This window comes from Ornithorhynchus anatinus, chromosome 3 (assembly GCF_004115215.2).
Source record: "Ornithorhynchus anatinus isolate Pmale09 chromosome 3, mOrnAna1.pri.v4, whole genome shotgun sequence".
In the NCBI taxonomy this organism is placed as follows: Eukaryota; Metazoa; Chordata; class Mammalia; order Monotremata; family Ornithorhynchidae; genus Ornithorhynchus; species Ornithorhynchus anatinus.
Genome location: NC_041730.1, coordinates 138,457,160 through 138,484,907, shown reverse-complemented (window position 1 = coordinate 138,484,907; position 27,748 = coordinate 138,457,160). Strand labels below are relative to the sequence as shown.

The following is a 27,748-nucleotide window of genomic DNA, read 5'->3' as shown; positions in this document are numbered from 1 at the left end:
CGAGGGTCATCTGCTGAACGAATCATCACTCCTCCACGGACGTCCAGTCCGCGTCTCCCCGCTCCTCGGAGACCTCCGGCGGTCGCCCCTCCCCCTCCCCCTCAGACGGAAACTCCTCACCTTTGGCCGTAAAGCGCTCGGTCAGGTCGCCCCCTCCCACCTCTCGTCGCCGCTCTCCTCCTCCGGTCCGGCCCGCGCGCTCCGCTCCTCTGGCGTCTCGATGCCCGCCTCCCCGCTTCTAGGCTGGGAGCCCGTTGTGGGCGGGGACCGTCTCTCGTCTGTTGCCGAATTGTGCTTTCCGAGCGCTTAGTACAGTGCCCTGCACACAGCGGGCGCTCAGTAGATACAGTTGAATGAACGGCGCCAGCTTCCTCACTGGGCCCCGATCTCGTCTGCCTCGCCTCCGACCCCTTTTCCCCATCCTCCCCTTGGCCTGGAATTCCCTCCCGCTTGCACAGAAGCCAAAGCGCAGTTTTCGCCCCCTTCAGCACGTCGTTGAGGTCACTCCTCCTCCAAGAGGCCCTCCCCGATTAAACCCTTCCTCCCGCCAGCCCCGTCTCCCTCCCGCGGCGCCTCTGCGCTCCGACCCGTGACTTCGGACGTTTGATGTTCGCCCCGCCCCCGGCCCCGCGACCCGTAGAGACGCATCTTTCGCCCCGGTCGCCTCGTCTGTGAAACGGGGATTAAAACCGCGAGCCCCACGTGGGACGACCCGATCACCCCGTATCCCCCCCCGGCGCTCGGCACGGTGCTTTGCACGTAGTAAGCGCTTAACAGGTACCACCGTTCGTTTTTATTTATCTTTTAAACGTCACGAACCGTTTATTCAAATTAACGCCCGCGTCCCCCTCTGGACCGGAGGCTCGTCGCGGGCAGGGAACGTGTCCGCTAGTTCTGTTACAGCGGACCCCCCCGAGGCGCTTCGCACAATGCTCCGCGCGTAGTGAGCGCTCAGTAAATGCCGTCGGTCGACTGAAGAAAGGAAATCGCCATCCCTCTGGGTGTCCGCGCCCTCTAAACTTCCAGCACCGGGCTTTTCGTTGAAATCCGTACGGAGAGCACGTAGCCGAAGTAGAAGCGGCGACCGGGATGATGACAGAGAAGCGGCGTTGACCGGTGGCTCCGGCACGGGCCTGGGAGTCAGATGATGATAACAGTAATGCTGGTATTTGTCGAGAAGCGGCGTGGCTCAGCGGAAAGAGCGCGGGCGTTGGAGTCGGAGGTCACGGGCTCGAATCCCGGCTCGGCCGCTCGTCGGCTGTGTGACCCCGGGCGAGTCACTTCACTTCTCGGTGCCTCGGTTCCCTCATCTGCAAAATGGGGATGAGGACCGCGAGCCCCACGTGGGACGACCCGATTCCCCTGTGTCTACCCCGGCGCCTAGAACGGCGCTCGGCACGTAGTGGGCGCTTAACAGATGCCAACATTATTATTATTATTATTATTATTATTATTATATGCCAAACACCGTGCCGAGCGCTAGCGCGGATACCACGTGATCAGGTTGTCATCCCTAGGGCTCCCAGTCTTCATCCCCATCGGACAGATGAGGTCGCTGAGGCCCAGAGAAGTGAAGTGACTTGCCCCAAGTCACGCAGCTGACAAGGGGCGGAGACGGGATTAGAACCCACGACGTCTGACCGCCAAACCCGGGCTCTTCCCTCTAGACCACGACCCGCGTTCTAATCCCACCCATCCTAATCCCCCCTCCGCCGCTCATCTCCCTCGATCACGTCGTCTCACTGGGCCGGGCCTCAGTGACCTCATCTGTCCAATGGGGATGAAGAGCCCCGTGGGAGCCCGGCGTGGGACGACCCGGTGACCCCGTACCTACCCCGGCGCTCAGAACGGTGCCCGGCGCCTCGTCAGTTCTTACCAAATGCCATTTGGAAAAAGAAAATGGTCTTTGCCCGTCGGCTGGGGGACGTATGGGCTGCTGGAAGCTCGGCCCCTTGTCGTGGCTCAGGGGCAAGAGCCCGGGCCTAGGAGTCGGAGGTCGTGGGTTCTAATCCCAGCTCCGCCGCTTGTCGGCCGTGTGACCGTGGACGAGTCGCTTCGCTTCTCTGTGCCTCAGTGACCTCATCTGTCAAATGGGGATGAGGACCGGGAGCCCCACGCGGGACCAGCCGATGACCTCGCATCTCCTCGGCACCTAGTAAGCGCTTAGCAGGTACCGACGTAACCGTTTCTGACCGCGTTTCTTTCTCCTTTCATTTTTCTCCCCTTAGGCGGAGCGGATCGCCGGCCTCCCAGAGCCTCGGGGGACGAGGACCCCACCTTCCCGTGGAGAGTTGGATGCGTGTAGGTGAGGGCCCGGGCGGCGCGATCACGTCTCACCGCCGACTTCACCCCATCCGCCCCGGAGGGCCCTGACCTGATGATCTTCTCTCCGCCCCAGCGCACGGTCCGGTGCTTGGCACAGAGTAAGCGCCCAGTATTCCCACTCCTACAGATACTAACAGCCGTGGTGTTGGTTGAGTCCTTTCTGTGCGGCCGGGCACCTGACCGAGCTCTGGAACAGATACAAGGTAGTTGGGTCGGACACGGTCCCTGTCTCGCGTTGAGCTCCCAGACTTAATCCCTCCCTCCTCAGATAATAATGACGTCGGTACTCGTCAAGCGCCTGCTACGTGCCGAGCACCGTCCCGAGCGCTGGGGGAGATGGCGGGGTCGTCGGGTCGTCCCACGTGAGGCTCCCGGTTAATCCCCATTTTCCAGGTGAGGGGGGCGGGGCCCGGAGAAGTGAGGCCACTCGCCCACGGTCACGCAGCCGACGGGCGGCGGAGCCGGGAGTCGAACCCGTGACCTCTGACTCCCAGGCCCGGGCCCTTTCCGCCGAGCCACGCTGCTCTGACAGCGACTCTCCCCACCCACCCTCCAGACCCTCGTCTGAAGGCCCATCTCCTCCAAGAGGCCTTCCCCGACCGCGCCCCCCTTTCCTCTTCTCCCGCCCCCGTCCGCGTCGCCCCCGACTCGCTCCCTTTTTCCATCCCCCCTCCCGGCCCCGCCCCCGCTTAGATCCGTGTCCCTCGTTTAGCGATTTATATTAACGTCCGTCTCCTCCCGCGTAGACCGTCGGCTCGTTGCGGGCGGTGAACGCGTCTGTCGTCGTCCTGCGATCTCCTGAGCGCGTAGGGTAGCGCCCGGCACACAGTAAGCGCTCAGTAAATATAACTGATCGAGTGAAAGGCGACAGGTGCTGGGACTCTCCCGGACCGCGTCCTCAGGGGGATGCGGGGTTTTTCCCTGACGGTGAGAGCCACCTCCGATCCCCCCTTCATTTGGCCCAGGGAAAGCAAGGGAAAGCTAGAACGGACCTGAATGTTCCGTCGCGGGACCGTATTATCGGCGAGGCCCAACCGAATCCCCGTGCAAAGCCTTCCTAATAAGTAGAGCAGCGGGGCTCAGCGGAAAGAGCCCGGGCTTGGGAGGCGGAGGTCCCGGGTTCGAATGCCGGCTCCGCCCCTCGTCGGCTGCGTGACCGTGGGCGAGTCGCTTCACTTCTCTGCGCCTCAGTTCCCTCATCTGGAAAATGGGGATTGACCGGGAGCCTCACGGGGGACGGCCCGATGACCCCGCGCCTACCCCGGCGCTTAGGACGGTGCTCGGCACGCAGTGAGCGCTGTATCATTATCATTGCCCTCGGTGCAAAGCATTTCTAATAAGGAAAGCAGCGTGGCTCAGCGGAAGGAGCCCGGGCTTGGAGTCCGAGGTCATGGGTTCGAGTCCTGGCTCTGCCACTCATCGGCTGTGTGACCGCGGGCAGGTCGCTTCACTGCCCTGCGCCTCAGTTACCTCATCCGTCAAATGGGGATTGAGACTGTGAGCCTCACGTGGGACAGTCTGATTAGCTCCCCAGGCGCTCAGAAGAGTCCTCTGCACACAGTAAGCGCTTTTCTCTTCGATTAGACCGTGAGCCCCTCGTCGTTGGGCGGGGATTGTCTCTGTCTGTCGCCGAATCGTACATTCCAAGGGCTCAGTACAGTGTTCTGCACCTAGTGAGCGCTCAGTAAAGACTAGTGAATGAGTGAATGAAGTGGATGGTGATGGGTGATCATCACTTCCATTCCAAGATGATCCAGTGGATTTTAAAGGCTCTACTGGTGAAGGCTTGATTCCGTCCCGCAGCTTTCCGTCCTCGTGTTGTTCCCGGTCCAAGTTAATAATCATAATAATAATAATAATAATAATGTTGGTATCTGTTAAGCGCTTACTAGGTGCCGAGCACCGTTCTGAGCGCTGGGGGAGACACAGGGGAGTCGGGTCGTCCCACGTGGGGCTCCCGGTCTTCATCCTCATTTTACAGATGAGGTAACGGAGGCCCAGAGAAGTGAGGCGACTCGCCCGCCGTCACGCAGCTGACAGGTGGCAGAGCTGGGATTCGAACTCACGAGCTCCGACTCCAGAGCCCGGGCTCTTTCCACTGAGCCACGCTGCTTCTCTCTCTCTTTTTCCTCCTATCCGTGTGAGATATAAAACACGTGAGTCTCGCACGCTGTCGTCCCCCAGACCGTAAGCTCGTCGTGGGTAGGAAACGTGGCCACCGACTCCGTTCCGCCCTACTCAGTCCCAGCTCCGCCACTTGTCGGCCGAGTGACTTCGGGCAAGTCACTTAACATCTCTGTGCCTCAGTTACCTCGTCTGTAAAATGGGGATTAAGACCCTGAGCCCCCCGTGGGCCAACCCGATCATCTTCTATCTTCCTCAGCGAGGAGAACAGTGCTTGGCACATAGTAAGCGCTTAAATACCATCATCATCATCATTATTACTCTCCCAAGCACTTATGGGAGAGCATGGTATCGACTGATATGGTATCCGTCTCCGTCTTTTACGGTATTTGTTAATATCGGTCAATCGTGGAGCCCTTAATCGGCGCGGAACGGTCTATTAAGCGCTCGGGAGAGTACACTACGGCGTTTGCAGTGTGCCAAGCGCTGTTCTAAGTGCTGAGGTCAGCCGGTCGTGTTTTGTATCTCGTCTCCACGGTTGTGAAGCCTCGATGCTGCGCCCCAGGAAGGGCAGGGGCTTCGTGACGACAGAATACTTCTTTTTTTAAGTATTTGTTACAGGCTTAAAAAAATACATTTTTTCAAAAAAGCAAGTACATCTAGGTCCGGCACTGTATTCGTAGACAAGCCGATCAGGTCAGACCCAGTCCCCGTCCCGCATGGGGCTCCTAGACTAACCATGAGGGGAACAGGATTCGAGTCCCCGTTTTACGGCAGAGGAAACTGAGGCACGTTCGTTTACTTCTTTTGATGTCGCCCTCCCCGCTTCTAGACGTGTGTGGGCGGGGATCGTCTCTATTGCTGAGTGGTACGGTGCTCTGCACACGGTGAGCACTCAATAAATGAAACTGAACGAGTGAATGAACGAGTCGATTAGACTCTAAGCCCGTCGGAGGGCAGGGACCGTCTCTACCTGCTGCCGACTCGTCCGTTCCAAGCGCTTGGTACGGCGCTCTGCGCATAGTAAGCGCTCAGTGAATACGACTGAATGAATGAGGCACAGAGGAGGGAAGCGATTTGTCCGAGGCCTCCTTGACTCGCTCCCTGAATTCATCCCCCCTCAGATCTGTTTTAGACTGTAAGCTTGTCGTGGGCAGGGAGTGTGTCCGTTCATTGTTCTACTGTCCTCTCCCAAGCGCCTAGTACAGTGCTCTGCACAAAAGCGACACTCAATAAGTACAGTTGAACGAACGAACGAACGAACGAACGAACGAGGTGATTTGCTCAGCCAGCAGAGGTGGAATCGGAACCCGGGTCCTCGGTCTCTCAGCCGCCGCTCTTTCCGTTTGGCCACACTGCCTCCTCATTCTCGCGAGCGTCTGGTAGCCAAAACTCCAACTTCCCAAATGCTAAAAGTCCGCGTGGCTCAGTGGAAAGAGCCCGGGCTTCGGAGTCAGAGGTCATGGGTTCGACTCCCGGCTCTGCCACTTGTCAGCCGGGTGACTGTGGGCGAGTCGCTTCGCTTCTCGGTGCCTCAGTTCCCTCCTCTGTAAAATGGGGATGAAGACTGTGGGCCTCACGAGGGACGACCCGATTCCCCTGTATCTCCCCCAGCGCTTAGAACAGTGCTCGGCACATAGTAAGCGCTTAACAAATACCAACATTATTAAAAGTCCAGCGTGGTCCTGACCCGACCCCCCCCCCCCCCCCCCCCCCCCCCGGGTGAGGATGGAGGAGCCATGGGTTGCCATTTGCCTGTAGGGAAGGAGAATGGGAGAATGAAGCGGCGTGGCCTACCCTAAGACTGTAAACCTATTCTGTATCTCCCCCAGCGCTTAGAACAGTGCTCTGCACATAGTAAGCGCTTCGCAAATACCGACATTATTCTAATTATTACTCTAGAGTAGAAGCTCATCGTGGCAGAGAATGTCTGTTCACGGTTATATTGTACTCTCCCCAGCCCTCCATAAATGCGATCGATGGACCGAACGACTATAACAACAGTAATAATGGTATTTCTTAAGCGCTGCGGTTACCGTGTGCCGGAGTGGATACGAGCAAATCGCGTGGGACGCAGTCCCTGTCCCACGTGGGGCTCGCAGTCTCAATCCCGTAGCAACGTGGCCTAGTGGCAAGGGCGAGGGCTTGGGAGGCAGAGGACCTGGGTTCTAATCCCGGCTCCTCCGCCTGTCTGCCGTGTGACCCGGGGCCAGCCACTTCCCTGTGCCTCGTGTATCTCGTCTGTAAAATGGGGATTAAGACCGTGAGCCCCACCTGGGCCAACCTGACTACTTTGTATCTCCCCCAGCGCTCAGGACGGTGCTTGGCACGTAGTAAGCGCCTAACGAAGACCAAACCTAGTATTAATATCATTTTACGGAAGAGGCGCCTGAGGCCCTCAGCAGTCCCGCGGCAGACGGGTGGCAGATGGGGATTAGAACCCATGACCTTCTGGCTCCCAGGCCTGGGTCCTCTCTGCTTTATCTGATCGGGAACAATCCCTATCCCGCACTGGCCTCAACGGTCAAGGAGGGAGAGAGAACGGCTCTCTTATCCCCATTTTACAGATGAGTCAACCGAGGCCCCGAGGAGCGAAAAGACTGGCTCGGCGTCTCACGCAGCAGACAGGTGGCCGGGGTCGGAATTAGAACCCGGATCCCCGATTCCCAGGCCCTCCCACTCGCCACGTTGCGTCTCCTCCCGTCTCGCCGCGCTCTCCACTGCGACGCGCGAAGGACGTCGGTCGCCGCCCTCGTTTAAAACGTCCGCGTTTTCTTCGTCGCGTCTGTTTGCCCAGGTCTTCGGTCCCGCGTCACAGAGCCGGTAATGGTTTTACCCATATTGCTGGGATTTTTTATTTTATTTTATTTTATTTTTTTTCATTTTTATTATTCTCTAGTTCCTACTCTTCAGGTGGGGAGCTATTTTAGTATTATGAAGAATGATGGATGAGGCAGGAAAGTTTCTCTGGAATCAGCGCTTATATCCTGCCAGGCACCGGGAGGTCAGCTGTTCCTGACTGACGCTCGATTTATCCGGCGACCCCCGCCACTCCACGAGATAAAGCTGCTATTTCATCAAAAAACGCCAGCAACTGGGATTCGGGAATTTAGAAACCTCCCTCCTCAAATGATCGCTCCGATTGCTTTCTGGCAAGGCGATAACACGATAAAGGTAATTGCACGCAAATGGGAGATCGCGCCGAAATACAATAAAATTAACCGGAATTAGCCCGGCTCGTCGATGAGGACTATCGGTGTTATAGCTGGAAGGTGAGTTATTGCTGGCTTAATGTGATCCCGTTTGATATTTTAAAAAAGAGCCTGTTACAGTCGAGAGCGATTGCGCTTTTGAAATTAAGTCGAAGCGATTCTCATAATTGGCGGCAATCATGCGGTCTGCAGGTAATATCTTTTATCGTGTTATGCCTAGTCGCGTTACCTTTCGTTTCGGGGGCTTCTGAGCGGGCTGGGCGGAAATTGGAGGAGGAAGAGAGGGCGGGGTTCGGGAGGGACGCGCGTCCGGGGAAACGTCATTTTTCCGGGAGGTTCAGCTCCCCGCGCTTGCGACTTTACCTCTCGTCCCCCGCGCGCGTCCGGACTCATTTTTTGGCCCGGACCGAAAGAGCGTGCGTCGGTGACTGGAACGGTGACACGCGTGTCCAGGTGGGTCCAGGAGCGGGGTGGACGAGTGGTTCGGGCCCGGGCCCGGGAGTCAGGGGACCTGGGTTCTAACTCCTTCTCCCCCGCGTCTCTGCTGTGTGACCTTGGGCCGGTCGCTTCTCTTCTCTGGGCCGCGGTTCCCTCATCTGTAAAACGGGGAGCGAGCCGTGAGCCCCACGTGGGACGGGGACTGTGTCCAACCCGATTTGCTCGTCCCTCCCCCAAGCGGTTAGTACGGTGCCTTGTACGTGGTAAGCGCTCATCGTTATCATTATTAGTTCTTATGCTTCAGTTCCCTCGTCCGTAAAATGGAGATGAAAAATCTGAGTCCCGTGTGGGACGGACTGGGTCCGACCCCCGATTAACCTCCCTCTACCCCAACGCTTAGAGCAGTGCTCGGTATGTGGTCGGCGCTTAACGAGTCCCATAATCGTCATTAACGTCCCTCTCCCCTTCTAGACCGTAAGCCCCCCGTGAGGTGGGAAAGTGCCTGAGAACTCTGTCGTATTGTAAACTCCCAGGCGTCTAGTACGGGAAGAGCTCAGTGAATATCACTGATGGATTAGAAAAGAAAGGAATCAAAAGCAACGCGTATTCACGGGGTGCTGAGTGTATGGGAATCAAAATTGATCGAGGGTATTCGAGCGCCGATGGTGTGCGGAGAACGGTACTGAGCGGTTGAGAGGGCACGGTAGAGTTTTGGGATGTGGCTCTCGTTGGTTTAATCTTGTTGAGAAGCAGCGCGGCTCAGTGGAAAGAGCCCGGGCTTGGGAGTCAGAGGTCACGGGTCCGAATCCCGGCTCCGCCGCTCGTTCAGCCGGGTGACTTTGGGCGAGTCACTTCGCTTCTCTGTTCCGCGGTTCCCTCATCCGCAAAATGGGGATGAAGACCGTGAGCCTCACGTGGGACGACCTGATTCCCCTGTGTCTCCCCCAGCGCTTAGCACAGCGCTCGGCACCTAGTGAGCGCTTAACAAATACCGACATTATTGTTATTAATCACAGGGGAAGAGATAAAACCGCCTTTTTCTTTTATGATACTTGTTGAGCGCCTACTCGGTGCCAGGCACTGTACTCAGTTACCTCATCTGTAAAATGGGGATTATGACTGTGCGCCCCACGTGGGACACCCTGATCACCTTGTATCTATCCCAGCGCTTAGAACAGGGTTTGGCACATCGTAAGCACTTCGTTCAGTCATTCAGTCGTATTTATTGAGCGCCTACTTTGTGCAGAGCACTGGACTAAGCATTTGGAATGCACGATGCGGCAACAGATAGAGACGGTCCCTGCCCGGTGACGGGCTCACAGTCTAATTCGGGGAGACGGACGGACAGAAACAAGACAACATCATCACGATAAATAGAATCGAGGAGATGTACACCTCATTAACAGAGTAAATAGGGTAATAAAAACATAGACAAATGATCACAGTGCTGAGGGGAGGGGAAGAGATACCACCGTTATCATTACTAAAGGCTAGGGTAGATGCAGGTTAGTCGAGCAGAACTCCGTTCCTGTAATAGTAAGTAATAATAACGATGGTATCTGTTAAGCGCTTACTAGGTATCAAGCACTGTTCTTACCACTGGTGTAGACACAAGGTAAGCAGGTGGTCCCACGTGGGGCTCACAGTCTTAATCTCCATTTTACAGATGAGCTAACTGAGGCACAGAGAAGCTAAGCGACTTGCCCAAGGTCACCCGGGAGAGAAGTGGACGAGAAGGGATTGGAACCCAGGTCCTCTGACTCCCAGGCCCGGGCTAATTCCGCCGGACCTCACATCTTCCCATCAGCCTTCCCCGGGTGTCACCAGCCGACTGTGTTCTGGCTTTGGCGGATGTGGTTTGTGTTCAGTATCACTGTATTTGTTTACGGGGAATCAAGGAATACTGAAACAAATCATCAGATAATCAATTCGCAGTTACCTAGGAGAGTGGAAGTTGGATATGATTTTTGTCTCTGGTCTCGAGAAAGAAGCACCCATACTATGGCAGGTCATTTCAGAGGGCGTTTATTTTTAGCTATTTTTAGTTTGAAAAAAAGTGGTTTTAAATCTCACAGAACTGAGAAACGTGGGATTTTTTTATTATGGCTTGTGTTTTGATTTTACAGTAATAATAGTAACGTTGGTATCTGTTAAGCGCTTACTCTGTGCAGAGCACCGTTCTTAGCGCCGGAGTGGATACGGGCTGATCAGGTTGTCCCCTGTGGGGTTCACGGTTAATCCCCCTTTTCCAGACGAGGGAACCGGGGCCCAGAGAAGGGAAGCGACTCGCCCACGGTCACACAGCCGACGAGCGGCCGAGCCGGGAATCGAACCCGCGACCTCCGACTCCCAAGCCCGGGCTCTTGCCACTGAGCCACGCTGCTTCTCGGTATCTGAACGTGTAGTGCGGGAAGAACTTCTCCAACCTTTACTCCCCCCGGGCTTCAATCAATCAACGATATTTATTGAGCGCTAACCGTGTGCAGAGCACTATACCGTTTTCCTACGCAGATGTTCTGGGCACGTCACCCCGCTCCGCAGAAATCTCCAGTGGTTGCCCCTCCAACTCCGTATCAGACAGAAACTCCTCACCATCGGCCTCCAAGCCGTCCATCCCCCCGGCCCCCTCGTCCCTCCCCTCCCTCCTCTCCTCCTCCCATCGCAGCCCGCGCGCTCCGCTCCTCTGCCGCCGCTCCCCTCCTCCCTGGGCCTCCGTCTCGCCCGTCTCGCCGTCGACCCCCGGCCCACGTACGGCCTCCGGCCCGGAACGCCCTCCCTCCTCTGATCCGGCAGACGATGACTCTCTCCCCTCTTCAGAGCCTTACCGGAGGCCCGTCTCCTCCGAGAGGCCTTCCCTGACTAAGCCCCGCTTTCCCTCATCTCCCCCTCCCTTCTGCGTCACCGCGACTCGCTCCCTTTGCTCTCCCCCCCCCCCCCCCCGGCCCCACAGCACTTAAGTACCTAGCTGTCATTTATTTATTTCTGTTAATATCTGTCTCCCCCTCGAGACCGTAAACTCATGGTGGGCGGGGAACGTGTCTGTTTATGGTCGTCTTGTCCTCCCCCGAGTGCTCGGCGCGGTGCTCTGCGCGGAGTGAGTGCTCAGTAAGCGGGATTGAATGAATGAATGATTTCTGTATCTGCTTCGGTGCTTAGAGCAGGCTTTGGCACATAGTACGTGCTTAACACCCCCCTCGGGGTCGCATCCGGAGAGTTTCCAGTCCTCTACCGATCTCAGCTACGGGAGGGAGAGGGAAGCAGAGGCCCCGTCCGTCCCGTTCCTAGCTCGGCCGGTGGCCGGCGAGCGGCGGGCCGTCGGCTGCGGGTCAGAACGTCCCCGTGCCGGGCAGCGGCGGCACCGGAGAGAGTCGAGGGCGGAGACTCGGGTTTACTACGCGGAGGCCCGCGACGGTCAACCCCTGCCGGGTTTTTTCCCAAGAAGACTCCGTGGATCCGCTCCCAGAACGACGGCAGATGGGGAGAGCGGAACCTTCCGGGAGAGACGTGTCCGAGATAATAACGACGGCATCTGTTAAGCGCTTACTATGTGCCAGGCGCCGTTCTAAGCGCTGGAGGGATACAAGGTGATCAGGTTATCCCACGCGGGGTTCACGGCCTTGATCCCCGTTTTACAGATGGGGTAACCGAGGCACCGAGAAGCGAGGTGAAGTCACGCAGCCGACAAGCGGCGGAGCTGGGATTGGAACCCGTGACCTCTGACGGCCCAGCCCGGGCTCTTTCCACTGAGCCACGCTGCTTCTCTGAGATGTCCGAGGTGTCGCTCCGGGTCGGAAACGACTCGACGGCATAAGACGAGGCAAGCGCTCGACGCGGGCTACGGTTATTGCCATAAAAGCCTACGGAGAGGGAGCAAGCGCGGCGACTGTGAATGAAATTCTGTCGAAGAATGGGCTTACGAAAAAATCTGTGCCTTTTAGCGTGGAAAGAGATTGGAGAGAGAAGGAAGGGCATTCCTCCGGAGATTAAATCAGCTGAGAGATTCGCCCCGGAACAACGTTTCTGTCACAGACCCGGAATGGTTTCAGGCCCGTCAGCCCCAGCCCGCAGAAAAATTAGCCAAAAAGCTCCAGGCTTCTGCGACTTGGGGGGGGAAAAGGTATTTTTTTTTTTTTTCATTCTTGAGCCTCTTAGATTGTTTGATTACTATCCAAAGAGGATTAGCGGCACGATTTGACGGTTACGAGTAAGCTCCCTAAATCAGTTTTGATTGTTAAGCCTATGTCATATTTACTTAATAACTGCAGTAAATTAGATAACTCTTTCAGAATTAAAAAAAAAAAAAAAAAAAAAGACTTGTGTATCTTTGCATATCACTGGAGTGTTTTTGGAGTGCCAGGGACCCAAAGCTATAAGTGGAGTGATGAGCGACTGTCAGTTCTATTTTTTTAATTGCCGACTCTTGCCGTTCCTTTCCGGCAACCGTGGCTGTTGGATGATGATGGTAATACTACACTGCTAATTGTTCTAATAATAACTGTGGTATTTGTTAAGCGCTTACTGCGCGCCAGGCACCGTTCTAAGCGCCGGGGGAGATTCAGATCTTGATTCTGTTCATCTCGATTCTGTTTATCTCGATTCTATTTATTGCTGCTGTTCTCGTCTGTCCGTGTCAGCCGTGTGACTGTGGGCGAGTCACTTAACTTCTCTGGGCCTCAGTTACCTCATCTGTCAAATGGGGATTAGGACTGTGAACCCCACGTGGGACAACCTGATCTGCCCGTGACTACCCCGGCGCTTGGAACAGTGCTCGGCACATAGTAAGCGCTCAACAACTACCAACGTTATTATTAGACCGTAAGCCCGTCAGAGGGCAGGGGCCGCCTCTATCCGTTACCGATTTGTCCGTTCCACGCGCTTAGTACAGTGCTCTGCACATAGTAAGCGCTCAATAAATGCTATTGAATGAAGGAATGAATGAATTCAGAATAATCGGATTGGTCACAGTCCCTGTCCCAGAATAAGGCTCACAATCTCAGTCCCTACCTGACAGATGCAGCTTGGCTTAGCGGACAGAGGACGGGTCGGGGAATCCGAAGGACCTGAGTTCCGATCCCGGCTCCACCACACGCCTGCTGTGCGGCCTAGAGCAAGTCACTTCACTTCTCTCTGCCTCGTCCCACGTGGGACAGGGACTGCGTCCAGCCTGATTAACCTGTTTGTACACCGGCACGTGGAGCAGTGTTTGGCACATAACAGAGGCTTCACAAGTACCGTAGAAGAGGGAACCGAGGCCCAGCGGGGACTGTCTCTATCTGTCGCCGCGTCGTACTTTCCGAGCGCTCAGTACGGTCCTCTGCACCCGGTAAGCGCTCAGTAAATGCGACTGAATGAACGAATGAAGTGACCTGGCCAAGGCCGCCCGGCACACAAGTGGCGGAGTCCGGGTCTCCCGGGCCCGGGCTTTAGCTCCTTCTGCTGGTTTGGGTTCGCTGGGAACGTGGGGAATCCCTTGGCCGTGAAGGTCGGGGCCAGACGAGTCATCGGTGGGTTGTCCCGGCGGGTTCGTTCAGCGTCCAACCCGAACGCTGAACCTTTCCCCGGCGGCTTCGCCGGCCACAAGCGGCGTGGCCTCGTGGAAATAATAACGTTGGGATTCGTTAAGCGCCTCCTCTGCGCAGAGCACCGTTCTAAGCGCCGGGGGAGATACGGGGGAATCGGGTCGGCCCACGTGAGGCTCACGGTTAATCCCCGTTTTCCAGATGAGGTCGCCGGGGCCCGGAGAAGTGAAGCGACTCTCCCACGGTCACACAGCCGACGAGTGGCGGAGCCGGGAGTCGAACCCGTGACCCCCGACTCCGGAGCCCGGGCTCTTTCCACCGAGCCGCGCCGCTTCCCCGGGCCTGCGAGTCTGAAGAGCCAAGTTCCAGTCCTGCCCCTGCCACCTGTCTGCTGTGTGATCTGGGGCAAATCACTGGACTTCGCTGGGCCTCAGTTCCCTCAGCTGCAGAATGGGAATGTGGGGAGGGAATGAGTCTGTTGTTGGATTGCACTCTCCCAAGCGCCTAGTACAGTCCTCGGCGCACAGGAAGCACTCGATCACTGCCTTGAATGAACGAATGAACTTAACCTGTGAGCTCCGTGTGAAACTTGATGATCTCGTATCTGTCCCAGAATTTCGCAGAGTGCTTGGCACAGAGTAAACACTCCGCAGATACCAGAGAGTCTGGGAGAAGCAGCACGGCGTAGTGGATAGAGCCCAGGCCTCGGAGTCGGAAGGTCAGGGCTTCTGATCTTGGCTCCGCCACTTGCCTGCTTTGTGACTTAGGGCAAGTCCCTTCACTTCTCTGGGCCTCAGTTCCCTCATCTGTAAAATGGGGATGAAGACCGTGAGCCCCACGTGGGCCGACCCCATTCCCCTGTGTCTCCCCCAGCGCTTAGAACAGTGCTCGGGCACATGGTGAGCGCTTAACAGGTACCAACGTTGTTATTATTATTATTCTCTGGGTCTCAGGTACCTCGTTTGTAGAACGGGGATTGAGACCGTGAGCCCCATGCGGGACCAGGACCGTGCCCGACCCAATTTGCTTGTATCCACCCCAGTGCTCAGTACGGGGCCCGGCACGTATCATCATCATCATCATTATTATCATGGTATCTGTTAAGCACCTACTACGTCCCGAGCACCGTTCTAAGCCCGGGCGTGGATACGGGCCGACAAAGGTCGTCCCACGTGGGGCTCACAGTCTTCATCCCCGTTCTACAGACGAGGTAACTCGGGCAGAGAGAAGCCAAGTGGCTTGCCCGGGGTTACACAGCAGACGAGCGGCAGAGCTGGCATCAGAACCCGTGACCTCTGACTCCCAAGCCCACGGTCTTGCCGTCAGGCCGTAATAACGATTGTTAGTATTATGTAATCCGTACACCCACCAGATCTCGGTTCTCCCCATCCTGGAAGAAAAGCCTTCCGAAGAGCTCACCTTGTCCGGGAAGCCTCCCCCGATCGTCAGCCGTCAAGAGAAGCGGCGTGGCTCAGTGGAAGGAGCCCGGGCTTAGGAGTCAGAGGGCACGGGTTCGAATCCCGGCTCCGCCACCTGTCGGCTGTGTGACTTTGGGCAAGTCACTTTTCGGTGCCTCAGTTACCTCATCTGTCAAGTGGGGATTAAGACTGTGAGTCCCACGTGGGACAAGCCGATCATCCTGTATCTCCCCCGGCGCTTAGAGCGGTGCTCGGCACATAACGGGCGCTTGACAGATCCCGACATTCTTATTATTAATCTGTCGTATGTATTCATCGGGCACTTACTATGTGTAGAGCACCGTGCTAAATGCTTGGGAGAGGACAGTGTAATAGATTTGCCAGGCACGGTACCCGCCCACGAGGAAATTACAGTCTAGATGGGGAGACTGACATCAGTAAACGTTCCGGGCATGTCACCCCCCCCCCCCCCCCCCGCCCCCCTTAAAAATCTCCAGTGGTTGCAAATCAACCTCCGTATGAAGCAAAAACTCCTCACCGTCGGCTTCCAAGCCGTCCGTCCCCCGGCCAGGCCTCCCTCCCCTCCCTCCTCTCCTCCTCCATCGCAGCCCGCGCGCCCCGCTCCTCTGCCGCCGCTCGCCTCCTCACCGGGCCTCCTCCTCGCCCGTCCCGCCGTCCGCCCCCGGACCCGCGTCCTCCCGCCGTCCCGGAACGCCCTCCCTCCTCACCTCCGCCAAACTCTCTCTCTCTCTTCCCCTCTTCAAAGCCCTCCTGAGGGCTCACCTCCTCCGGGAGGCCTTCCCATATTAAGCCCCCTCTTCCTCAGCTCCCCCTCCTCTCCCCACCGCCCCGACGCGCTCCCTTTGCCTTCTCCCGTCCGCGCCCCACAGCACATGTGTATATATGGTCGTGTCCACGATTCTATTTAGATTAACGCCCGTCCGCCTGGTTCGATGTGTATAGATCTATAATTCTCTGTATTTGTATCGATGCCTGTTTACTCTTTTTGATGTCTCTCTCCCCCTTTCTAGACCGCGAGCCCTGGGTGGGCAAGGATCGTCTCTCTCTGTTACCGAACTGAACTTTCCGAGTGCCTAGTACAGTGCTGCGCACACAGCGAGGGCTCAGTGAATACTACCGAACGACCGATCGGACGAATGACGGGACGTAGCATCGTTCGTTCGGTCAGTCGTATCTATCGAGCGCTTAACGTGCGCAAAGCACTGTACTAAGACACGAGTAGACGCTTCCCCTGCCCACGGTGAGCCCACAGTCTAGAGGGGGAGACAGACGTTAATATACGTGAACGAATAAACGAAGGCGTATATAAATGGCAGTTCACTTCGGTCGTACGTTTCGATTGGATAAACGGGCGTCGATATAGATGAGTAGAGTCACGGATATATACACGTATATACATCGGTGCTGTGGGGAGGGGAGGGGGGCAAGAGCGAAGAAGAGAGCCGAGGTGACGCGGAGAGGAGAGGGAGCCGAGGAGAAGGGGGCTGAGTCTGGGAAGGCCTCTTGGAGGAGGGGAGCCTTCGGACGGGCTTTAGAGGGGGGAAGTGTGATTGTCAGGCAGATCTGAGGAGGGAGGGCGGTCCCAGGCCAGAGGCGGGCCGGGGGCCGGGGTCGACGGCGGGACGGGCGAGAAGGGGGCCCGGCGAGGAGGGGAGCGGCGGCAGAGGAGCGGGGCGCGCGGGCCGCGATGGGGGAGGAGAGGAGGGAGGGGAGGTGGGAGGGGGCCGGGGGATCGGACGGCTTTAAAGTCGACAATGAAAGGTTTTCGTTTCACGTGAAGGTGGACGGGCGACCGCGGGAGATTTCTGAGGAGGAGGGGGTGACGTGCCCCGAAGCTTTCCCTAGGAGGATAACCCAGGCAGCAGAGTGAACTGAGTAGACCGAAGAGGGGAGAGACGGGAGGATGGGAGATCCGAAAGGAGTCCGATGCATCAGTCCAGCCGGGGTGGGACGAGAGGTTGTACTAACGCGGTAACGGTTCGGATGGAGGGGAGAGGGCGGATCTCGAAGACGTCGTGAAGGCCGGACCGGCAGGTGTTGGTGACGGGTCGGATGTGTGGGTCCAGTGAGCAGCGTGGCTCAGTGGAAGGAGCACGGGCTTCGGAGTCAGAGTTCGAATCCCGGCCCTGCCGCTCGTCAGCTGCCTCAGTGACCTCATCTGGAAAATGGGGATGGAGACCGTGAGCCCCACGTGGGGCGGCCCGATTCCCCCGTGACTACCCCGGCGCTTAGAACGGTGCCCCGCAAATAGTGAGCGCTTAACGGATACCAACGTCAGAGCCGGGCCGAGGACGACGCCGACGTCGCGGGCTTGCGGGACGGGAAGGACGGTCGTGCCGTCCACGGCGACGGGAGAGTCCGGGAGAGGGCAGGGTTCGGGAGGGAAGATGAGGAGCTCGGTCTTGGACGCGTCGAGTTTTAGGTGGTGGGAGGACATCCAGGTGGAGACGTCCCGGAGACGGGAGGAGAGGCCGGCCCGGAGAGAAAGAGAGAGGGGGAAGAAATGGGGGCTTAGTCAGGGAAGGCCTCCTGGGGAAGATGGCGTTTTAGGAAGACTGAATGTGGGGAGAGGTTTTCTTTTAGAAAGGTAGTCGTTAAGTGTGTATTACGTGCAAGGCACTGTACTAAACGCTGGGGTAGATGTAAGGTGAATCAGGTTGGAGACAGTCCACGCACCGCGTGGGGCTCGGATGCGAAGACCGTTAAAAAAGAAAAAAACTCGCCAACCAACCGGTCGACCCGTCGACGGTATCGATCGTGCCCTTGCTTTACGCAGAGCATCGAACCAAGCGCTTAGGAGGGCGCGGCGGAACAGGGTCGGCGGACGTGACCCCTGCCCACGATGAGCTGTCAGTAGCCAGGGTCCTAGCAACTTTCTCCATCGGTGGTATTCAGTGAGCACCTAACGCGTGCCGAAGACTGTACCGAGCGCCCGGGAGATTACGGCGTAACAGCAGGCGGGCAAATTCCCTGTCCACGACGAGCTCACCGTCCAAAGGGGGAGGCGGACGTTGATAGAAATAATTAAATTACAGTCTGTACCCGGGTGGGGCCGGGAGGCGGGACGATCAAAGGGAGCAGATCAGGGCGCCGCAGAAGGGAGTGGGAGATGGGGGAAAGCGGGGCTTGGTCCGGGGAGGCCTCTCGGAGGAGGCGGGCCTTCGGTAAGGCCGCGAGGCGGGAGGAGAGTCGTCGCCTGTGGGATTCGAGGAGGGAGCGCGTTCCGGGCCGGAGGCGGGACGGGGGCGAGCGGTCGGCGGCGAGACGGACGCGAGCCGAGGTCGGGCGGGCCGAGGTCGGGCGGGCCGGGCGGCGGCGGCGCAGCGGAGGGTGCGGGCGGGGCCGGGGCAGGGGAGCAGCCGGGTGAGGTGGGAGCGGGAGAGGGGACGGGCGGCTTTATGATAATGTCGGCATCCGTCAAGCGCCCGCTGTGTGCCGAGCACGGTTCCGACCGCCGGGGTAGACACGGCGGAATCGGGTCGTCCCCCGTGGGGCTCACAGTCTTCATCCCCGTTTTACAGACGGGGTCACTGAGGCGCAGAGAAGTTAAGTGACTCGCCCACGGTCCCACAGCTGACAGGCGATAGCCGACGGCCAGGGCCTTCTCTTGGATGGCCGGGGATAGTCACCCCCCCCCCGGCCCCCCCCCCCAGCCCTTATGTCCAGATCTGTGAATTATCTCTCATAAATATCCTTTAACCGTACATTACAAATTACCTGTTTCTTCAGATTGAAGTCGGCCTGCCCCTCTGTTCGATGAGCCTGTTGCGAGGAGGGAACGCGATCGCTAATTCCGTTGTGTGGCGTTTGCCCAAGTGCTCAGTGTTCTGTACTTAGTAGGTGCTCAATAAAGAAGATCGACCGAGGCAGAGAACTGTGCTGAGTTCCTGCGAAAGAAAAGTAGATGTGACCCTTCTCGGAGATGACAACCCGTTCCTTTCGCTCTTTCCGGGAGCAGGTGTTAAGTGGTTAAATAAAAATGATAATGATAAGTGGTAACTGTGGTCTTCGTGGAGCCCTTGCTGCGTGTTAAGCGCTGGGGTTGATCGACGAGCGGACGGGGTTGGACACCGTTCAAGTCCCCGATGGGGCTCGCGGTCTCGAGCCCCGTTTTACAAATGAGGGAACCGAGGCGCGGGGAACAGCGACAATAAGCGATGATGGCGCGCGTTAAGCGCTCACCGTGTGCCGAGCACTCTTCTAAGCGCCGGGGGAGATACCGGGCGAGCAGGTTGTCCCACGTGAGGCTCGCCGGCTTAATCCCCGTGTTACAGATGAGGGAACTGAGGCGCAGAGGAGGGAAGTGACTTGTCCAGGGTCACACGGCAGACGAATCGCCGAGCTCCGATGGTCTCGTATCCACCTCGGCATCTGGCAGAGTGTTGGGCGGCGAGTGGACGTTGAACAGATGGACCGTCGCCATTGACCCCAGTTCCCGTCCCCCACAGGGCTCACGGCTGAAAGGGGAGGAAGAAGCGCCGTGGCCTGACGGGCCTGGGAGACGGGGGACCTGGGTTCTAATCCCCGCCCCCGCCACTCGTCCGCCGTGTGACACCGGGCACGTCACTGGACGTCCCTTTCCCTCCGTTCCCTCATCTGGAAAATGGGGATCGAGATGGCGAGCGCCGTGTGGGACGTGGACTGTGCCCAGCCCGGTTTTGAAGAAAGACTTAAGAATTACCTCCGGGCCGTTGAGGCACGTTTCCGAATTTACAGCCGGAAGAGCGCGTGGACCTCATCGTTGCACTTTGTTAGAAGCGAGCACACGAGGGCTGGAGGTTCTAGCGACCCGCGGAGCGAGGGGAATGGGGGCGAGTTCCACTTTCCAGAAATCACACCGCCTTTGGCAGTGACAACTGTCGGTCTCTGATATTTCATTGTTTATTTGTCAAGGAGGCACGTGAAAAGACCTAGACTGAGGTGGAAAGAAAGCGCGACGGATGAGCGTCGGGCCCGAGCCCCGACGTGGACGAGACCCTGGTCCGCGGGGTGACCTTGGGCGAGTCACTTCACTTCTGTGTGCCTCAGTTCCCTCGTCTGTCAAATGGGGATTGAGACCTGCGAGCCCCCCCGGGGGGGGCGGGGAATGGGCCAACCCGATTAGGGGTTAGATCCTGGGTTCGAATCCCAGCTCTGCCACTTGTCAGCCGTGTGACCGAGGCAGCGTGGCTCAGCGGAAAGAGCAGGGGAGTCAGGGGTCATGGGTTCGAATCCCGGCTCTGCCCCTCGTCGGCTGCGTGACTGCGGGCGAGTCACTTCACTTCTCTGGGCCTCAGTTACTCATCTGTCAAATGGGGATGAAGACCGTGAGCCCCACGTGGGACGACCCGATGACCCTGTGTCTCCCCCAGCGCTTAGAACGGTGCTCTGCACCTAGTAAGCGCTTAACGGATACCGACGTTATTATTGCCTCGTGTCTGCCCCAGCGCGCGGAACAGTGCTTGGAACGTAGTAAGCGCTCGACAGATCCCATCGTCGTCGTCATGGTTGTTACTACCTCAGAGTTCAGAACGGCGCTCGACAGGTACCGCGACGTGGCCCAGTGGAAGGAGCCCCGGCTTGGGAGGCAGAAGGTCACGGGTTCTGATCCCGGTTCCGCCGCTTGTCCGCCATGTGACCTTGGGCAAGCCACCTCACTTCTCCGGGCCTCAGTTCCCTCATCTGTGAAGTGGGGGTTAAGGCCGTGAGCCCCACGTGGGACAACCTGCTTGCCTCGTATCTACCCCAGCGCTTAGAGCAGTGCTCGGCGCATAGTCAGCGCTTGACAGATACCATCATCATAATCGTTAATCACACCCGTGTGGCATTCGGGGGGGACCACAGCTCGTGCCTTCCCGAATCCCGGTCTCGACGCAAAAGCCGTCCTCGCGTCGTCGATCGGTCGATCCGTCACGTTGATCGGGCGCTTCCTGAGTGCAGAGCACTGTCCTGAGCGCTCGGAAGAGGCCGACACGGCAGCATCCCCAGCCCACGACAGTCTCGCAGCCCAGAGAGGACGAAGAGGCGCACAAGTGTGGAGGGAGGGAGGGAGGGAGGGAGGGAGGGAGAGATAAAGGATGGACACCCGAGATGGGTGCGGAAGGGATGGGGAGAAAGGTTCTTAGAGAAGGGCCCGGATCGAGGGGCTCTTCTGGAGTAGAACGAGAACGACGGCGTGTGTCAAGCGCTTACTGCGTGCCAAGCGCCGTTCTGCGGGCTGGATCTCGTCTGTTTTCCGAGAGGATCTCTCGATGGGCGCCTCGAGCTGCAGGTCTGGACGGCCGGTGACAGGACGAGGTTAAAGCTGGCGGGAATTTCATTCGCGAGTTCCCACTGTTTGCTCGGTTTCGTGCAGGACACACGCAGGCGCGCGCGCGCACTCTCCCCTCTCCCCTCCCCCCCCCCCCCGCCGAGACCGCGCTGTCACGTGCCCTTTCCCGGCGCGGCGCGTAACCAAATATCGGCCTTATGTATATAGGCCCATTCTGGCTTTTGTTTGCATTTTTCAGAAGGCTAACGTGATAATATTTCTTCTTGTCTGGGCGGTTTGTTAAACGGGGAGCCGACTCCTTGCGAGAGAAGACGCTCTCCGGGGATTGCTTCTAAAGCCAGAAATTTAGGCCTGCGCCGTTAAGCGGTTTGCGTCGAGTAATCAAGGGAATGAGTTGGAAATGGGGTTTAAAATAGCTTACCCTAGTCAGCGGGATAGTTAGAGGTATTTATTCTAAGGGGGCACTGTGAGTAGTGGTATTTATTGAGCGCTTACTGGGTACAGGGCACTGTACCGAGCGTTCGGGACAGCACGGCATAACGATATAGCAGACACGTTCTCTGCCCACACAAGCTTACGGTCTAAAAGCGAGGCAGAAATTAATATAAATAAATAGGTTACAGATACGGGCATAAGTGGTGAGGGGCTGGGCCGGGGGGATAAATGAAGGGACCGAGTCGGGGCGACGCAGAAGGGAGCGGGAGAAGGGGAGAGGGGGGCTTAGGGAAGGCTTCTTGGAGGGGATGGGCCTTCAGTAGGGCGTTGAACGAGGGGAGGGTCGTCGTCTGTCGGATACAATGATGTCGGGGTCCGCTAAGCGCCTACTCTGTGCGGAGCACCGTTCTAAGCGCTGGGGGAGAGACGGGGTCATCGGGTCGGCCCACGTGAGGCTCCCGGTCTTCATCCCCGTTTTACAGACGAGGGAACCGAGGCACGGAGGAGCGAAGCGACTCGCCCGCGGTCACACAGCTGCCAAGTGGCGGCGCCGGGATTCGAACCCATGACCGCGGACTCCCAAGCCCGGGCTCTCTCCGCCGAGCCACGCTGCTTCTAAACCGCGAGCTTGTTGCGGGCGGGGAATGCGTCGGCTTATTGCTATTCTGTACTCGCCCAAGCGCTTAGCGTAGTGCTCTGCACGAAGTCCCGTCGAGTTGATCGACACGTTCTCCGCTCACCTTTCGCTTTTCTCCCCGCTGGCGGAGGATCGATGGAGGATCCCCAGTGAGAAGGAGACATCGGGGAAGGTTTCGGGTAGTCGTTAAAGTAGCGTTTCCTCCTTCCGCGCTTATAGGTCTGGGCATAGAGAAGCGGCGCGGCTCAGTGGAAAGAACCCCGGCTTAGGAGTCGGGGGTCGTGGGTTCCAGGCCCGGTTCCGCCACCTGTCAGCCGTGTGACTTTGGGCAGATCACTTCACTTCTCGGCGCCTCAGTTCCCTCATCTGGAAAACGGGGGTGAAGACGGCGAGCCTCACGTGGGACGACCTGAGCGCCCTGGGTCCGCGCTAGCGTTTAGAACGGTGCTCGGCCCGTGGTAAGCGCTTAACGAACGCCGACGTTAATGTTTGCTGTTATTAGATTGGGAGCCCCAGCTGGAACCCGATCATCTAGCATCTGGCCCAGCGCTCATTTGAGTGCCTGACACGTCTTAGGCGCTTAATGAATATCAATTAACGAAAGTGCTTTAATGAAGGAGAAGCAGCGTGGTTCAGTGGAAAGACCCCGGGCTTGGGAGTCAGAGGTCACGGGTTCTAATCCCTGCCCCGCCGCTTGTCTGCCGTCTGACCTTGGGCAAGCCGCTTACCTTCTCTGTGCCTCAGTTCCCTCGTCTGGAAAAGGGGGGATTAAGACTGTGAGCCCCACGTGGGACAGTCTGATGACCTCGTATCTACCCGTGCTCGGAGCAGCTCTTGGTACATAGTAAGGGCTTAGCGAATACCGTCATCGGTATTATCATCGCGGTTATTAATCACCGAAGCCGCGGAAAGAGCCCAGGTCTGGGAGCCAGAGGAAGTGGGTTCTAATCCGAGCTCCGCCACTTTTTTTTTTATCTTTTAAATGGTATTTGTTAAGCCCTTACTGTGTATCAAGCGCCGTTCCAAACACTGGGGTGATGGACGCAGTCCCTGTCCCGCATGGGGCTCACAGCCTGAGTAGGAGGAAGAACGGGTATCGAACCCCGACATTACAGCTGAGGAGATGGAGGCACAGAGAAGGTGGCTGCCTTGCCCGAGGTCACCGAGCAAGCACTTGGCCGTTGTGTGCAGTGTGACCTTGGGCACATTCATTCATTCATTCATTCATTCATTCATTCAATAGTATTTATTGAGCGCTTACTATGTGCAGAGCACTGTACTAAGCGCTTGGGATGAACAGGTCGGCAACAGATAGAGACGGTCCCTGCCGTTTGACGGGCTTACGGTCTGATCGGGGGAGACGGACGGACGAGAACGATGGCACTAAACAGCGTCGAGGGGAAGAACGTCTCGTAAAAACCGATGGCGACTAAATAGAATCGAGGCGATGTACGATTCATTAACAAAATAAATAGGGTAACGAAAATATATACAGTCGAGCGGACGGGTACGGTGCCGTGGGGATGGGAAGGGAGAGGTGGAGGAGCGGAGGGAAAAGGGGAAAATGAGGCTTTAGCCGCGGAGAGGTGAAGGGGGGATGGCGGAGGGAGTAGAGGGGGAAGAGGAGCTCGGTCTGGGAAGGCCTCTCGGAGGAGGTGATTTTTAAGTAAGGTTTCGAAGAGGGAAAGAGAATCGGTCTGGCGGAGGTGAGGAGGGAGGGCGTTCCGGGACCGCGGGAGGACGCGACCCGGGGGTCGACGGCGGGACGGGCGAGACCGAGGGACGGCGAGGAGGCGGGCGGCGGAGGAGCGGAGCGTGCGGGGTGGGCGGTGGAAAGAGAGAAGGGAGGAGAGGTGGGAAGGGGCGAGGTGACGGAGAGCCTCGAAGCCTAGAGTGAGGAGTTTCTGTTTGGAGCGGAGGTCGATGGGCAACCGCCGGAGTTGTTTAAGAAGGGGAGTGACAGGCCCAGATCGTCTCTGCGGGAAGATGAGCCGGGCGGCGGAGTGAAGAATAGACCGGAGCGGGGCGAGAGAGGAGGAAGGGAGGTCGGAGAGAAGGCCGACACGGTAGTCTAGCCGGGATATAACGAGAGCCCGTAATAGTAAGGTAGCCGTTTGGGTGGAGAGGAAAGGGCGGATCTTGGCGATATTGTAGAGCCATCTAGAGCTAGAGCCATCTAGAGCCATGTAGAGCTATTGGGGGCGACATCACCCCCCTGCGCCTCGGTTCTGTAAAACGGGGATTAAAGCCGCGATCCCCACGCGGGACAGACAGGGACCGTGTCCATCCTGGTTATGTCGTCCGTATCCTAGCGCTTAGTGCGATGCCCGGCACAAAGGAAGCGCTTAACAAATATTCCACCAAAATAAAAAAAAACCGAGAAGCGTGTTTTCCCCTATCTCCTGGCTCCGAGTCCCGCGGCGACTGCCCCGATGGTCGGAATCAGATCGACGTCTTTGCACGTCGGAAGGTGTTCCGTGTTCTGAGCAGTAATAATGTTGGTACTTGTTAAGCGCTTACTATGTGCCCAGCGCCGTTCTGAGCGCTGGGGGAGATACGGGGTAATCGGGTCGTCCCACGTGAGGCTCACAGTCTTCATCCCCATTTTACAGATGAGGGAACCGAGGCCCAGAGAAGTTAAGCGACTCGCCCACGGTCGCACAGCTGCCGAGTGGCGGAGCCGGGGGTCGAACCCGTGACCTCTGACTCCGAAGCCCAGGCTTCTTTTCCACTGAGCCACGCTGCTCTATTCATTTCTATTGCTATATTGTTTATTTGTATCGATGTCTGTCTCCCCCCGTCAGACTGGCACCGCACGGGCAGGGATCGTCTCTCTTGGCTATTGTAGCGTACGCTCCCAAGCGCTTACCACGGTGCTCGGCGCACGGTAAGCGCTCAGTAAATGCGACCGAATGAACGGGTTTACCGCACAGGGCTGGGGAGGGGACGTCCCCCGGTCCACCCGCTTTGGCTTTGGAATTTCCGGCGAGCACAAGGCCCGGCCGGACGACCGTCTAGCCGTTTAAGGGCTTTCGGTATTGGCTGCTGGGCAAAATCAATGCACAGTCCAGTTATGCAAACAGTGGTCAGATTCCCGGCTAGTATCTCTCTCTCCCCGAGCCAGGGGAACGGAGTTAAAAACCCTCTTCTCCCAACTACGGAGCGCATCCTTTGGCCCGTCTTCGATCCGGTCTCCGCCACGTCTGCCGTGTGAGCTTGGGCAAGTCGCTTCGCTCCTCTGGACCTCAGTTTCCTCATCTGTAAAATGGGGACTGAGAGCGCGAGCCCCGCGGAAGGCAGTGACTGCGTCCGGCTCGATTTGCTTGGCTCCACCCCGGCACTTAATACGGGGCCTGATGCACAGTAAGCGCTTAGCAGATACCGCAGTTAATAATGATGATGTCGGTATTGGTTAAGCACCTACTACGTGCACGGCACTGTTCTAAGCGCTGGGGGAGATTTACAGAGTGATCAGGTCGTCCCACGTGAGGCTCACAGTCTCAATCCCCATTTTACAGATGAGGTCACTGAGGCCCAGAGAAGCGAAGTGCCTCGCCCACAGTCACCCAGCTGACGAGTGGCGGAGCCGGGATTCGAACCCATGACCTCAGACTCCCAAGCCCGGGCTCCTCCCGCTGAGCCGCGCTGCTTCTCTAACCACGTTGCTTCTCTGTTATCCTCCTGGAAATAGTTTCTACCTGACGGTAGGCTTGGGGGAAATGAGCGTTTCTGCCCTGTTAGTCAGTCGATGAGACAGTAAGCGTGGGGCAATGGAAGGAGCCTAGGCTTGGGAGTCGGAGGACCTGGGTTCTAATTCTGGCACATCTGTCCGCCGTGTGACCTCGGGCAAGACACTTCGTCTCTCTGGGCCTCGGTTCCCTCATCAGTAAAATGGGGATCGAGACCGTGAGCCCCACGTGGGGCAGGGACTGCGTCTAACTCGATTTGTTGGTGTCCACCCCGGCGCTTCGTACAGTGCCCGGCACGCGGTAAAGCGTTTAACACTAATACCATAATAATAGTTATTCTTATTTAGGGAGGTTCTAGGCCAGAGGGTCGGCATGGCAACAGGGAGGCAGTGAAGGCCCGATGAGTAGAGTGGTGTCGGTGGAGGAGAGCGGGCTGGCGAGGCACTATGCACGTTCATTCATTCGTTCAGTAGTATTTATTGAGCGCTTACTGTGTGCAGAGCACTGTACTAAACGCTTGGAATGGACAAATCGGTAACACGTGGCATCCCTTTAGACCGGAAGCTCGCCGTGGGCAGGGAGCGTGACTGACTGTCTGTCGTTGCATCGTACTCTCCCATGCGCTTTGCACCCGGTAAGTGCTCAATAAATACGACCGAACGACCGAACGGAGGAATGAATCCCTGGGGGGGTGGTTTCCAAAGGCGAAATTTCGGCCTTCTCCCATTTGAGGGGTCAGCGGATTTGCCCTCGTAATCAAGGGAAGGAGGGCGAGACGGGGCAGCGAAGCCTAGTGGAAAGAGCGAGAGGACCTGGGTTCCGATTGCGACTCCGCCGCCAGCCGGCTGCGTGACCTCAGCGCCTGAATTCCTTGTGGGCAGGGAGCGTATCATTTCATTGTTTTGAGGCGCCTGGTAGAGTGCATTGAACCCAGTGGGCAGTCCAGAAATACTAATGCCCCTGTTAGGCTAAACGTTTATGAAACTTTTGAAGATCTCTCTCGGTCCTCTAGACGGGAAGCCTCCGAGGGGCAGGAGTCTTAAGAACCCTATCGTGCTTTCTCAAACGCTCAGTGTGGTGCTCTGCCCACGGTAAGCGTCCAATAAGTACCACCGATGGTCGTCGCGAGGCTCGTGAAACTTGATGGGTTGGAAAGAACGTTTCAGCCCCTTCTAAAATCCCACTCCCTCTACGTGGTGTGCTCAGTAAATACTCTTGATTGATTGTTTGATCGGATTTCATTCTTTCCCCCCAGCCAGTCCCTTCAGCACTGTCTTCATTTATTAGTAATAATAATAATAATAATGATGGTACTTAAGTGCTTTCTGTAATAATAATAAAGTTGGTATCGGTTAAGCGCTTCCTGTGTGCAGAGCACCGTCCTGAGCGCTGGGGTGGATAGATACAGGGGTCATCGGGTCGTCCCACGTGAGGCTCACGGTTAATCCCCATTTTACAGACGAGGTAACCGAGGCCCAGAGAAGTGAAGCGACTCGCCCACAGTCACACAGCTGGCAAGTGGCAGAGCCGGGAGTCGAACCCATGACCCCTGACTCCGAAGCCCGGGCTCTTTAGCGCTGGTGTAGATACAAAATAAACAAGTCCTGCTCTTTTCCAAGGATTTTCCTGATTTCTCAAGTATTTCTTCGGAAGAACAAAGCCCCAATTGGAATGTAGGTG

General features: G+C 57.3%; 1 protein-coding gene across 1 annotated transcript in view; it reads left to right on the top strand.

Moving 5' to 3' along the window:
- MGMT (O-6-methylguanine-DNA methyltransferase) overlaps window positions 1-27,748 on the top strand; it is a 296,061-nt gene that overhangs the window by 12,199 nt on the left and 256,114 nt on the right. The window contains exon 2 of the mRNA XM_029060618.1: window positions 2,229-2,305. Coding sequence (XP_028916451.1) covers window positions 2,296-2,305 — 10 coding nt within the window. The 5' untranslated portion in view covers window positions 2,229-2,295. The remainder of the gene's footprint in view (window positions 1-2,228; window positions 2,306-27,748) is intronic.